Below are 15,110 nucleotides of genomic sequence, written 5' to 3' on the forward strand. Positions count from 1 at the left end.
ATTCGAAAGTTATTAAAAAATGGTCTGATAATAAAGGATTCTGCGGAAATACTATTAAATCGTCAATTTTGATGCCATATTCTAGCACAAGGTCGAGGGTGTGGTTAAAACAGTGCGTGGCCTTATGCACCCTCTGACTGAAACCAATAGAATCTAGCAGTGAATTGAAAGCAGTACTAAGGCTATTGCTGTCAACGTCCACATGGATATTAAAATCACCTACAATAAGTACTTTGTCTGATTGAAGGACTACGCATGATAAAAACTCTGAGAATTCAGATAAAAACTCAGAATATGGACCTGGTGCTCGGTAAACAACAACGAATATAATTGGCTGTACTGTTTTCCATGTTGGGTGTTGAAGATTAAGAACAAGGCTTTCAAACGAATTATAATTTAGTTTAGGTTTAGGATTAATTAACAGGCTCGAGTCAAATATGGCTGCAACTCCCCCTCCTCGGCCTGAGCCTCGTGGAATTTGGGTATTATTATGACTGGGAGGAGTGGCTTCGTTTAAACTAACATATTCGCCATGGCCCAGCCAGGTTTCGGTGAGGCAGAATAAATCAATGTGGTTATCTGATATCAATTTGTTTACCAATAATGCTTTCGATGACAGAGATCTAATATTTAATAGTCCACATTTGATTTTCCTAGTCTGTTCTATCGTTGCAGTGGTTGTTTTAATTCCAATTAGGTTGTTTAGTATAGCACCTCTTTTATTAGTGTTTTGTTTAATCGGTCTCAGTCGGGGGACAGACACGGTGGTTATGGGATTATGAATGGGTGATTGCTCTGAAGGGAGCGTGTAGCGCTGTATCTCTGATTATTGACTTTGGCAGAGTGTGTCTGGTCAGTGTGCTTGTGGGAGTGTTTACGGGATGTAAACAGTCAATCAGAGGTCTGGGTATGCAGGGCGTGGTGCAAATTTCCACGTAGCATCTGGCTTCCGCGTGTATTGGGATGAATCCCATCCCTGCTGAACAGGGAGCCACGTTCCCAAAACAGATTGAAGTTGTCAATAAAACCTATCTTGTGAATGCTGCATGTGAGCTGGAGCCAGGTGTTAAGGGAGAGTAGTCTACTAAAGAGGCATGATCCGCGACCTAGAGATGGAAGTGGGCCCGAAATAAAAACCGACTTCCCAGTGCTTTTTAAAGCCTCAATGAGAGTGGTAAAGTCTCGCCTTGTGCGCTCACACTCCTGAATCCGAGTGGACATGTCGTTATGTCCACAATGGACCACGATGCGTTTGATAGAGGTCGGAAATGAGGGTATCAGGTCCATAACTTTAGCCAGGATGTCTGCAACTTTGGCTCCGGGAAAACAGTGTGTGACAGCATTATGAAACCGTAGGTCTCTAGTGATGGAGTCCCCAATAATTACTGTGGTTAGGGGGAAGAGCGGACGAGGAGTGGGGGGGTGTGGATAGCCGGTGACGGGAGCAAAACAGTCAGTGTCGGTTTCAGATGGGCAGGGAAAAGAAGAGGAAGATTGCTTACCGTTCGGTTGTGGGGATTGTTTTTGAGGAACGTTGTCATTTGGCCGATCCAGGCAGTGTAGGCCACCGGACCGTCTGACTACCGCATCCCTCAGAAGCTTTCGCCGCGCGGTAGCAATCGTCTTCCGTGACGACGGCTGGTCAGTCTGCTTTGAAGCGGGGCGAGCCCGGTGAGCCGCACTGGCCACCACCGGCTCCGACTCCGACAAGGCATTGAAGCGGTTGGAGAGGCTGAGGGCAGGAGGCGATGGAGCCCTACCCGAGGCTCTCTTTCGGCCGCAAACCACCTCAGTCCAGGGTGGCTTGATAACCGGTGTCGAGCAGGACGATGGGCGTAGGCAGGCAGCTGGGTCCCATGGCGCGGTATCCTGGAAGGCCGCCGAGAGAGATGAGATCCGGAGCGACTGATTATGAGCCACATCCAAGCAGGCGGTTAACAAAGCATCTTTGGTTTTTAAGTCCTCGGAAAGCCGACGAACATCTTCCCTGAGGTCAGCAATTTCTTTGTTTGTATTATTAAACAACGAGGAAATCCTGAGGGGGAGTGGGGACTCGCCAGGTGTAGAGGTTGCCATGAAGCTAGCGTTAGTTTAGCCGGTAGGCCTAGTCTTGATAAATTAGCGTGAGGCTAATACTTACTTACACGTAAAAATGTATCTTTGGTTTTAAAAACACTTTATTAGTATAATAAAAACTAGGCGATAGAGCCGACTGTTAGGTAGGAGGTTGAAGGCAGCTGCCGGCTGCCTCGTCCCCGCCGACTGCAGCAACCAGCATGTGACTTAAACACAAATTTATATGAGATTGCTATGGATAAAAGCGTCAAATGTAATGTAATCATTAATTCTTCAGTTCAACTTAACATGTACCATAAAAATGGCCTTTAGTTATGGATAAATTATAGAACGGTAACACTTTATAACAATGGGACTGGAAATCTTTGTGACCCGTCAAATAAAAAATATTGTCAAGTAGTAAGTTAGTAAAAAGTAAAATTCATAAATATCCTACTTGGGTGAGCATTGTTCTCAGGCATTACTGTTTAAGTGCCTTATGTTGTTGTGAATACAGCAACCATAAAAATGCATCTGCAGTATACTGTAGTTTGTGTCAATGTAGTGACCTCAGTATTATTTTACCAACCCACTCCTTCAATTCTTAATACATTTAATTTTATGCAACCATTAATCATATCTTATTTGTCAATGTTAAAGATGGACCAGGTCAGCACTTTATTTGAAGGGCCACAAACATGATGAAGTAATGGATGATGCATTTTTATTTAACCATGACTACAACACTACAGGTTTTCTGAATAAATGTACACTGCTGTGACTGGTCAGTTCTTTGAAGAAGACATGAACATCATTAATAAATCAGAAATCTTGATGATTCAAATACCTTAAATGATAATTAATTAACATATTGTTCCTGCATTAAGTCATGCATGAGATACTATTAATCGTTGTACATTACTGAAGTACTACATTAATTAATTCATGCTCTTTCTTGCATGAATTCACAAAAAATCATGTACAATAATTATAAAGTGTAACCAATAGAACAATACGAATCAAAAAGTGCTCATGTCTCTAAATGTAATATTGTATCTAACATAGAATGACAAGCAACTATAATTAAAAAAATAAACAAATAATAAATTATACAAACTATAACAGAGTGCTGGTTTAGGAGCCACTCCCTCCCCATTATGTCCTGAGGTTGTACAGGTCAGAGTATGGAGTCCATTCCTTCCAGTTCAGTAGTGAAAAAAGCCTGGGCAGACTCTCAGTCTCTCCTGCAGGGGATCTGGCTTCACATTTAGCTGCTGCAGCATGCACTGGATCAGACAACCTGCAGGAGAAGCACTGGAATGGATAGGCCGTATTTACAGTGATGCTAGTAGAACAGATTATACCAGCAGTGTGCAAGGACGAGTAGAGGTCACCAGAGATAACAGCAACAGCATGGTGTATCTGAGACTGTCCAACTTAAAGCCAGAGGACTCTGCTGTGTATTACTGTGCCAGAGAAACACACTGGTTAAAGGAAGCAGAGAGGCTTTACAAAAACCTCATACAAATTATTTTCACAAATACCTCCAGGTGGCAGTAGAAGATAAGACGTCAGATTACACAAAGGAGAATATGACAGTGTCTTTAATCACACACACAAATACATGACCACAATGGAAGCAACAGCTGATGTAGTGGTTTGTGACTTCCTGTTTTGTGACGGTTAATAATGTTTATGCTTTTGATTTTGAACAGCAGGTGTTGAGAATATATATATAGAAATGTATGCATGACATATCCAGTATATGGATGGCCCACCAAATTCTGCTGAGCAGAATAAATAAATACATCTAAGTGGAATTGAATAACTTGAAAATAATCTTCATCATTAAAAACAATCATAAATTAACAATATTATAAAAGATACATTAATCATATTTTTCCAGAGAGTTTCTGTTTGAGGAGGAGGAGTCAATGCAAATCTCTGACCTCTTCCATCTCTACATATGTGTTGCAGAGTGAAGGACAGACACTAAATCACTGACATACACGCTGTAGACTGGACAGAGACAACTGGCTTTAACAATGATCAGACCTGATTATTTGGTTGTTTTTCTCATCCTGTCATTTAACTGGGCAGGTAAGAACAATAGATGTTTTTCTGACAAACCTCCTGGTACAAAGACAACATGGCTGCATTACAGAAACTAATGAGCTGTTTAAATGTCTGTAGGTACTGAGGGTCAAACACTGACTGAGTCTGAATCAGTGGTTAAAAGACCTGGAGAATCCCACAGACTGACCTGCACATATTCTGGGTTTGGTGGTAATATTGCTAGTGCTTGGATCAGACAGGCTGCTGGAAAAGGACTGGAATGGATCGCTTACATCAGCAGTGCTAGTAGCAGCATCTACTACTCTCAGTCAGTTCAAGGCCGGTTTACCGTCTCCAGAGAGAACAGCAGACAGCAGGTGTATCTGCAGATGAACAGTCTGAAGACTGAAGATTCTGCTGTTTATTATTGTGCTCGATAGGCACAGTGACACAGGAAGGAGCAACACTGTACAAAAACTCAACATGTCAAAACTTTTTTTTTCTTTTCTCATTCACAGAGTAAGCTTCAGTTCAAGATCATTAACACAATCAGAGAGACAGTCTCAATAAAATTCATTCAGGCATGTTTTATTGTAGCTCCCCCAGATGTAGTTGAAGCAGACATTAAATATTCTGTTGATCTGAGTGTAAATGTAAATCTGTTTGTTTTACATGGCTGACTTGTATTAGAAGTTTTGTGAAGAATTAATAAAAATAAATTTCAATTTGTGTTAACTGTGCCGTGATAATTATTACATTTTTCTTTCAGAATCAGAATCACAATACTTAATTGTTTAGTTGCAGTGTCAAAATACATGTTCATAACACAATTACAAGCATTGACAACTTTTGACAGGACAGTCCATCCTTCTTTTATAGCCTGTCAGTGTCCTTCTCTATGCAAAGTGAACTTCCTCACAGTCTGCTATAAAGACTTGATATCATGCTGTCAGTTGCAGCAGAAGAAGAGAAGCTCCCATCAGATCACCTTCAATAACAACCATGTTCTCTGTAGCTCTGCTGCTGCTGCTGGCTACTGGATCCTGTGAGTCTCACTGAGGCAGAGACACTGACAGTATGATCACAGCACACTGTTCACTGCTATTACACTGATTCAATACTCAACATGTTTTCCTCCACAGGTGTGAAGTGTGAACAGTTGACCCAGCCAGCCTCTGTGACTGTGCAGCCAGGTCAACGTCTGACCATCACCTGTCAGGTCTCTTATTCTGTTGGTAGCTATCCCACAGCTTGGATCAGACAGCCTGCAGGGAAAGGACTGGAGTGGATTATAAGAGGAGGTGTTGGATACACAACATACTACAAAGATTCACTGAAGAACAAGTTCAGTAACAGCTTCGACTCTTCCAGCAACACAGTGACTCTAAATGGACAGAATGTGCAGCCTGAAGACACTGCTGTGTATTACTGTGCCAGAGAGCCACAGTAACACAAACCATCAGTAGACCTGAACAAAAACCCCTCAGAGCCTGAACACTTGTAACATGAAGCCACCAGAGGAGGAGCCCTCAGACCACTAATGGTTTCAACACCAGCTCTCTGTTACAGCAAGGAGAGAAACAGACACAACCCAAATGGTTCTTACAGTAATTAAATTGAACACAGTACAATTAATACATTTAAATACTCTGACATTGAAATCAGTGATACATTATTGAAGTTATATATAACCTTTCAAGTGATGGAATAAATTCAGTAATTTAACTACAGTATAAATGAATCCTAAAAAAGTCAGTTTCTCTTCCATAATATCATGATTTACTTTTCATGAACAATCCAACATATGTTTGTCAGAGATTCAGGTTCCAACTTCTCTTTATGTGAGATGAAAAACAACACCTGAACATTTACCTTCATTTTAATTATTCAAATATACTTTAGTCAGCTGACTTACTATCATCAGTATGTGAATCAGCCTCCTTGTGTGTTGCCTCATAAAGAAGTGAAGTGTGTGTGTGTGTGTGTGTGTGTCATTGAGAGACAGAAGAGCTCACATCAGTTCAGCTTCAACATCAACATGTTCTCTGTAGCTCTGATACTGCTGCTGGCTGCTGGATCCTGTGAGGAGCTTTCAGTGGATTCACTCTAATACACACATTAGAAACACTGAATAGTCAGATGAATGATGGAGATAATGTTGATTTGTGTTTCCACAGGTGTGAACAGTATTGATCTCATCCAGACAGACTCAATGGTTGTGCAGCCTGGACAGTCTCTGACCATCAGCTGTCAGGTCTCTGGTTATTCTTTGACTGATAACAGCTATGCAACAGGTTGGATCAGACAGAGTGAAGGAAAACCAATGGACTGGATTATCCATCGGTGGGGTGGAGGTAGCTTTTACCAAAATAATGCTCTGAAGAACAAGTTCCTTTACCACACACACACGTCTTCTAGCTCGGTGACATTAACAGGAGTGAATCTGCAGCCTGAGGACACAGCTGTGTATTACTGTGTGCGTTACCCCACAGTGATACAAACCACCAACAGACCTGCACAAATACCCAGCAACCAGCATGTGACTCAAACACAAATTTACATGAGCTTGCTATGGATAAAAGCGTCAAATGTAATGTAATCATTAATTCTTCAGTTCAACTTAACATGTACCATACAAACGGCCTTTATTTATGGATAAATTATAGAACAGTAACACTTTATAACAATGGGACTGGAAATCTTTGTGACCCCTCAAATAAAAATATTGTCAAGTAGTAAGTTAGTAAAAAGTAAAATTCATAAATATCCTACTTGGGTGAGCATTGTTCTCAGGTGTTACTTTTTAAGTGCATTATGTTGTTGTGAATACAGCAACCATAAAAATGCATCAGCAGTATACTCTAGTTTGTGTAAATGTAGTGACCTCAGTATTATTTTGCCAACCCACTCCTTAAATTCTTAATACATTTAATTTTATGCCACCATTAATCATATCTTATTTGTCAATGTTAAAGATGAACCAGGTCAGCACTTTATTTGAAGGGCCACAAACATGATGAAGTAATGGATGATGCATTTTTATTTAACCATGATTACAACACTACAGGTTTTCTGAATATATGTACACTGCTGTGACTGGTCAGTTCTTTGAAGAAGACATGAACATCATTAATAAATCAGAAATCTTGATGATTCAAATACCTTAATTGATGCATTAATTAACGTATTGTTCCTGCATTAAGTCATGCATGAGATACTATTAATCTTTGTACATTACTGAAGTACTACATGAATTATTTCATGCTTTTTCATGCATAGATTCACCACAATTCATGTACAATAATTATAAAGTGTAACCGATAGAACAATACAAAACAAAAAGTGCCCTTGTCTCTGAATGTGATATTGTATCTAACATAGAATGACAAACAACTATAATTAAAAAATGAACAAATAATAAATTATACAAACTATAACAGAGTGCTGGTTTAGGAGCCACTCCCTCCCCATTATGTCCTGATGCAAATCTTCAGTGTGTGCAGTGTACTTCTGTCCTGCTGACTGCTCTTGTTCTTTGTGTGGAGCATCAGATGTCACATCTCCAGCCTCAGGATGATGAACACACTCACTCTTCTGCTGGTTGCTCTCTCTCTGCCCTGTGAGTTCTCCTGCTTCTTGCTGTGTTATCTTTTCTCAGACAACATGGACTGATGGTCAGTCAATGACAGCAGAAAACTTCCCAGGTGACTGTCTCACTTTCTTCTGCGGTTCTTCTCTCCTTTCATCTCATCAGGTTGTACAGGTCAGAGTATGGAGTCCATTCCTTCCAGTTCAGTAGTGAAAAAGCCTGGGGAGACTCTCAGTCTCTCCTGCAGGGGATCTGGCTTCACATTTAGCTGCTGCAGCATGCACTGGATCAGACAACCTGCAGGTGAAGCACTGGAATGGATAGGGTTTATTTACAGCGATTCTAGTGGAAAATATTATGCCAGCAGTGTGCAAGGACGAGCAGAGGTCACCAGAGATAACAGCAACAACATGATGTATCTGAGACTGTCCAACTTAAAGCCAGAGGACTCTGCTGTGTATTACTGTGCGAAACACACAGTGGTTAAAGGAAGCAGAGAGGCTTGACAAAAACCTCATACAAAGTATTTTCACAAATACCTCCAGGTGGCAGTAGAAGATAAGACGTCAGATTACACAAAGGAGAATATGACAGTGTCTCTAATCACACACACAAATACATGACCACAATGGAAGCAACAGCTGATGTCATGGTTTGTGACTTCCTGTTTTGTGATTTTGATTGATTTTGAACAGCAGGTGTTGAGAATATATTTAGACATTTATGCATGATATATCCAGTATATGGATGGCCCACCAAATGCTGCTGAGCAGAATAAATAAATACATCTAAGTGGAATTGAATAACTTGAAAATTATCTTCATCATTAAAAAAAAATCATAAATTAAAAATATAATGAAAGATATATAAATCATATTTTTCCAGAGATGTGTTGTTGAGTTTCTCTCATAGGAGGAGGAGTCAATGCAAATCTCTGATCTCTTCCATCTCTACATATGTGTTGCAGAGTGAAGGACAGACACTAAATCACTGACATACACGCTGTAGACTGGACAGAGACAACTGGCTTTAATAATGATCAGACCTGATTATTTGGTTGTTTTTCTCATCCTGTCATTTAACTGGGTAGGTAAGAACAATAGATGTTTTTCTGACAAACCTCATTCACAGAGTAACATCATCAACACACTCAGAGAAATAGTCTCAATAAAACTCTTTCATTCAGACAGGTTTTATTGCAGCTCCCCCAGATGTAGTTGAAGCAGACATTAAATATTCTGTTGATCTGAGTGTAAATGTAAATCTGTTTGTTTTACATGTCTGACTTGTATTAGAAGTTTTGTGAAGAATTAATAAAAATAAATTTCAATTTGTGTTAACTTTGCCGTGATAATAATTACATTGTCTTTCAGAATCAGAATCAGATTACTTTATTGATCCACTCAGGGAAATTATTTAGTTGCAGTGTCAAAATACATGTTCATAACACAATTACAAGCATTGACAGCTTTTGACAGGACAGTCCATCCTTCTTTTATAGCCTGTCAGTGTCCTTCTCTATGCAAAGTGAACTTCCTTACAGTCTACTATAAAGACTTGATATCATGCTGTCAGTTGCAGCAGAAGAAGAGAAGCTCCCATCAGATCACCTTCAATAACAACCATGTTCTCTGTAGCTCTGCTGCTGCTGCTGGCTGCTGGATCCTGTGAGTCTCACTGAGGCAGAGACACTGACAGTATGATCACAGCACACTGTTCACTGCTATTACACTGATTCAATACTCAACATGTTTTCCTCCACAGGTGTGAAGTGTGAACAGTTGACCCAGCCAGCCTCTGTGACTGTGCAGCCAGGTCAACGTCTGACCATCACCTGTCAGGTCTCTTATTCTGTTGGTAGCTATGCTACAGCTTGGATCAGACAGCCTGCAGGGAAAGGACTGGAATGGATTGTACGTGGCTGTGTTGGATGCACCACGTACTACAAAGATTCACTGAAGAACAAGTTTAGTATCAGCTTTGACTCTTCCAGCAACACAGTGACTCTAAATGGACAGAATGTGCAGCCTGAAGACACTGCTGTGTATTATTGTGCCAGAGAGCCACAGTAACACAAACCATCAGTAGACCTGAACAAAAACCCCTCAGAGCCTGAACACTTGTAACATGAAGCCACCAGAGGAGGAGCCCTCAGACCACTAATGGTTTCAACACCAGCTCACTGTTACAGTAAAGAGAGAAAGACATATTTAGCAATGAAACAGTAAAAGTAATATAACTTCGCTAAGTATAATATGTACAATAATATTAAATAAGTGAAGTCAATTTCCAAAAAGTGTCTTCTCTTTCTGACTCACAATATTTATACAAATTAATCTTCATCCCACATGAAATTAACTTAAATAATGGAATTTCTTTGTTTTGACTTAATGGATGTATATTTGTATATATGGATGTATATTCATGGCATCCACATACTGAAAATGTTATGACTCTTGAAGACTTTGTCACAAAAAGTATAACATAATTAATAACCCTTGTCTTTTGTCTTTTACTGTTTAAATGTAGTTAATCACTTCAGGGGTAGTGTGAAAGTGTCTTCACATGATGCAGACTAGTATACTGAAGGAATGTCTCATGTACAGTAAACATTCATTTTCCAGTTTCACCAAACAGTAACTGAGATCAAAGTCAGATCCAGTTCCTCCCTGTGAGGAGGAGTCAATGCAAAACTCAGATATCTTCCACCTCTACTTATCTGAGTGCAGAGAGGAGGACAGAGAACAGTGGACACACAGTTTAACATGATGGACTATAGGACAGGACTACTGCTTTTAACTATCTGCTGGGCAGGTGAAGATTTTCACTGATCTTGATTTTACATTCCCATTTGTATTACTGACATATTTCAAATGAATATTTTCTCTGATCTTGTACCAAGGTAATGCATGACATGCTTATCAATTTTGGTTTGACAGGTGTTGATGGTCAGACTCTGACAGAATCTGAACCAGCAGTTAAAAGACCTGGAGAATCCCACAGATTGACCTGTACAACATCTGGATTGTCATTCAGTAACAGCTGGATGGCCTGGATCAGACAGGCTCCTGGAAAAGGACTGGAATTTGTAGCAACTATCGAATCGGATAGTAGCAGCATCTACTACTCTCAGTCAGTCCAAGGCCGGTTTACCATCTCCAGAGACAACAGCAGAGAGCAGCTGTATCTGCAGATGAACAGTCTGAAGACTGAAGATTCTGCTGTTTATTATTGTGCTCGAGAGCCACAGTGACTGGAGTTGATTGAGCAGCTGTACAAAATCCTACAGTACTCATTCTTTCAGGCTGGTAGTGCACAAGTTTGAAATATTTTTCATAAATTGTATTTATTTAAACATTTTATAATACATTTTTGTTGTTTTCAGGTGGTTAAGTTCTTTTATATTCTGTAATTTTATTTTCATATATGTTTTTTATAAATTTATATTCCTCTCTGCATTATACACAAACTTGAAAACACATTAAAAACCGCAAAAAGATCATTCATTGATATAAGGTCCAAAGACAGCCCAACAATCCGGTTGCTGAAATTAAACATTTTTACAAAGTAAGACACAATTATGTCTGTAAATGATATGATGTGGAATCTATGAGAATGAAATATAATGTTACTGTTTCTTTTATAAAAATCACTAGAGGACAGTCAGTGTCTAGTTTCTCTCTCCTCTGTTACTAAAAGGAGAAACTCAGATCTGCTGTTCTCATTGATCTTAACTGACTGATACTCATACTCTAAAATGATTCATAATGCTCTGTAATAAAATCAATAGGTAAATAAGAATATGTCACTCTTTCCACAACATACTGTAATTTCATTAAAATTATTTCTAAGAGAAAACAGCTGAAAGTGGAGATCATTGATAACAGTATTTAACGTTAATGTTTAGCTTGAATTTACTTGTATCGTTTACATTTTATATAACAAATATTAATGTTTGAAGAAAGTATAATAATACAGTCATTAAGAATTATTGTTGTGTATTAACACTGTCTAGAAAATAAGGGGTGACAATATTGGCAGTTTAATGCAATACAATTATCTGCATCTGGATATGAAGAAAACAAAAAAGACTGAATATTTTCACTTTTATACTGCAGATATAATAACACTGAACAAACTCTTCTATTGACTCCAGTTAGACCAACATTGATGCTTCATATGTTTGATTTTATGCAAACTCAGTGACCTTCCTTGTTTCTCAGCTATAAAAACATCACATCAGGCTGTCAGTGGAGTTCACAGCACATCAGTTTCAACACTAGAAAATGCATTTCCTGCAGAAAATGCGTGGGAATGCTGAATAGCTGAATTGCTAAAGCTAAACTGGATGAATAGCTTAAATTAGTAAGAAGAAGTTGAAGTAGTGAGAATTGAAAAAGTGGAAATCGGGAGAATGAGTATGAATTTCATTAAAAAGTTGAATAACACCACTAATGTATAAAATAATTTATATGTTATATAATATTTTATCGGAAATTATGCTGTGAGAAAACATTGATGAAAATGCAGAAATATGGAACAAATTGTTTGTTCTAAACTGCTGAAAAACTTGGAAGTTGGAAGCTGAACTGCACATAAGTTAAGAGCTAAAATACATTTTAGAAAGCTGGAAGCTAAACTGTAATACTGTCAAAAGTGGAAGTTTCAATGAATTGACTAAAAAGACTTATTATCAGCCATATCCATTGCATAGAACAAACAAGCAGAAAGAGAGAGAGAGAGGAAAAAGAGAGGAAAGATAAAAGGAGAGGAAAAAGAGAAAAGGAAGCAACTTTGAATTGCTATATATGTCAGTGGTAACACCCTTTGGTGCGAATTGGTGTTTGCCTCAGGGACACATTGATTGATGTACCTCAGGGACACATTGATTGTGACCGTGTCACCTGCTGTTAAACTGCACCACACCTGCTAATGCTAATGAGTGAGAGACAGTGTGAGAGAACCCTTCAAACAAGCCTTAATAAATCCACAACAGTACATGCTATTGAAACAACGACTTCACCGTTAGAGACACACGACCTTTGTGAACGTATTCATGTAAAATTTATGTTGATAAACTTAAAAATGTGGGCATATCAGCGATTTAAAAAAGTGGTTCGCTCTGCGTTTCGCTGGGAAATGTGGAGGACGTTTAATATGGCAGTGAATGGAGGGAGATGTGGAACTCTCGTCATTTGGAAGCTCACGGAGCCAAACGTATAAGTCATATCGCATAACTGAGCACATTGACTGAAACTAGACAAAAATAGGCAAGGCAAGGCAACTTTATTTGTACAGCACATTTCAGCAACAGGGCAATTCAAAGTGCTTTACATGAAAACAGATTAAAAAAATGAAAACAGATAAAATACGAGAATAAAAGTTACAGTGCAGTATAAGAAATGAAACATTGAAGAGCAATTAAAACAGTTAAATATATAAAAGCAGATAAAATAGGAATTTCTCTTTATATGCTTTTATAGATTGTCATACAGTGTCAACAATGCAACTTCAGTATAAGAAATGAACAGTTATTTAAAGAAAGCCAACATCAAAAAGATAGGTCTTCAGCCTTGATTTAAAAGAACTGAGAGTTGCAGCAGACCTGCAGTTTTCTGGGAGTTTGTTCCAGATATGTGGAGCATAAAAACTAAATGCTGCTTCCTCTGTTTAGTTCTGACTCTGGGGACAAAAAGCAGACCTGTCCCAGTGACCTGAGAGGTCTGGGTGGTTCATAGTGTACTAGCAGATCAGAAATGTATTTTGGCCCTAAACCGTTTAGTGGTTTATAAACCAGCAAAAGTATTTTGAAATCAATTCTTTGAGGCACTGGAATCCAGTGTAGAGACTTCAGTACTGGAGTGATGTGATCCACTTTCTTGGCCTTAGTGAGGACTCGAGCAGCAGCATTCTGAATCAGCTGCAGCTGTCTGATTGATTTTTTAGGGAGACCTGTAAAGACACCGTTACAGTAGTCAAGTCTACTGAAGATAAAAGCATGGACAAGTTTTTCCAAGTCCTGCTGAGACATAAGTCCTTTAACCCTTGATATATTTTTAAGGTGGTAATAGGCTGACTTTGTAATTGTCTTAATGTTGCTGTTAAAATTCAGGTCTGAGTCCATGACTACACCAAGATTTCTGGCTTTGTCTGTTGTTGTTAACATTATCGTTTGAAGCTGAGTGCTGACTTTTAATTGTTCCTCTTTTGCTCCAAAAACAACCACCTCAGTTTTTTCTTCATTTAATTTAAGAAAGTTCTGGCACATCCAGTCGTTAATTTGTTCAATGCACTTAGTCAGTTGTTGTATTGGACTATAGTCCCCTGGCGATAAGGTTATATAAATTTGTGTGTCATCCGCATAACTATGGTAACTTATTTTATTGTTTTCCATAATTTGAGCAAGTGGAAGCATGTAGATGTTAAACAGGAGAGGCCCCAGAATGGAGCCTTGGGGAACTCCGCACGTCATATTTGTATGCTCAGATGTATAATTCCCTATAGACACAAAGTAGTCCCTATTCTTTAAATAAGACTCAAACCACTTTAGTACTGAGCCAGAAATGCCAACCCAGTTTTCCAATCGGTCTAGTAATATGTCATGGTCGTGTTAAAATACCTAAGTTTTGATGTGTAAATTGTGTATGACAAGTAGATATTGTGGGCGTGAGAGCAATTTATAGAGAAGGGACAAAGATAATTTTTTAAGCCTCCACACTCTACTTGATGACTTCAGTCACTCTGGCAGATGCAACACACACTCACTAGAAACGCAGAAAAATCCTGAAATGATCACTAAACGTAAACAGCTTTTTCACAACAACTGTAAACGATATCAAACTGAAAAGATATAGCCTAATACCTGAAGCTTTCGTGAACATTATAAAGTTTGTTTGGTGTCTGTAGGTGAAAGTACAAAGGAGCTGAATCTTTTGGGAGCGGAAGAAGATTTAAAGGATTTGAAGCATGCTCTCATTGACTTCAATGTTAAAAAAAGTGTTAAAAAGCTTAATATTTTAAAAAGTATAAATAGTAGAAAAAAAGTTGAAGAAGTCACATCATTAGCTGAAAGAGCTGAACATTTTAAAAGTTGAATGGTTTTAATAGCTGAAAGTATGCAGAAGTTACGGAGAGCCAAAAAACGTACGGAAGAGGGAATAAAATTAAGAAGAATAAATAAAGAACAGAATAACAATAAACCATGTTCTCTGTAGCTCTGCTGCTGCTGTTGGCAGCTGGATGTGAGTCTCTTTGGATTTGTTGAAGTCAACAGATCTTCTTTCAGTATAACTATCATTTCTTACAAAACATTTTCTTTTTTTCAACAGGTGTGTGGAGTGTGAACAGTTGACACAGCCAGCCTCTGTGACGGTGCAGCCAGGTCAACGTCTGACCATCACCTGTCAGGTCT

General features: G+C 38.8%; 3 gene segments (V, D, J or C); all 3 read left to right on the forward strand.

The window, feature by feature from the left end:
* Window positions 1-4,038: 4,038 nt before the first annotated feature.
* Window positions 4,039-4,550, forward strand: LOC116037501. The segment is given in 2 exon segments: window positions 4,039-4,155; window positions 4,249-4,550. Coding segments are annotated over 2 exon segments (357 nt in total).
* A 503-nt stretch (window positions 4,551-5,053) lies between these two features.
* LOC116037503 lies at window positions 5,054-5,658 on the forward strand. The segment is given in 2 exon segments: window positions 5,054-5,155; window positions 5,253-5,658. Coding segments are annotated over 2 exon segments (351 nt in total).
* A 3,635-nt stretch (window positions 5,659-9,293) lies between these two features.
* On the forward strand, window positions 9,294-9,895 carry LOC116037502. The segment is given in 2 exon segments: window positions 9,294-9,366; window positions 9,464-9,895. Coding segments are annotated over 2 exon segments (351 nt in total).
* The last annotated feature ends 5,215 nt before the right edge of the window (window positions 9,896-15,110 follow it).

This window comes from Sander lucioperca, chromosome 21 (genome assembly GCF_008315115.2).
Source record: "Sander lucioperca isolate FBNREF2018 chromosome 21, SLUC_FBN_1.2, whole genome shotgun sequence".
In the NCBI taxonomy this organism is placed as follows: Eukaryota; Metazoa; Chordata; class Actinopteri; order Perciformes; family Percidae; genus Sander; species Sander lucioperca.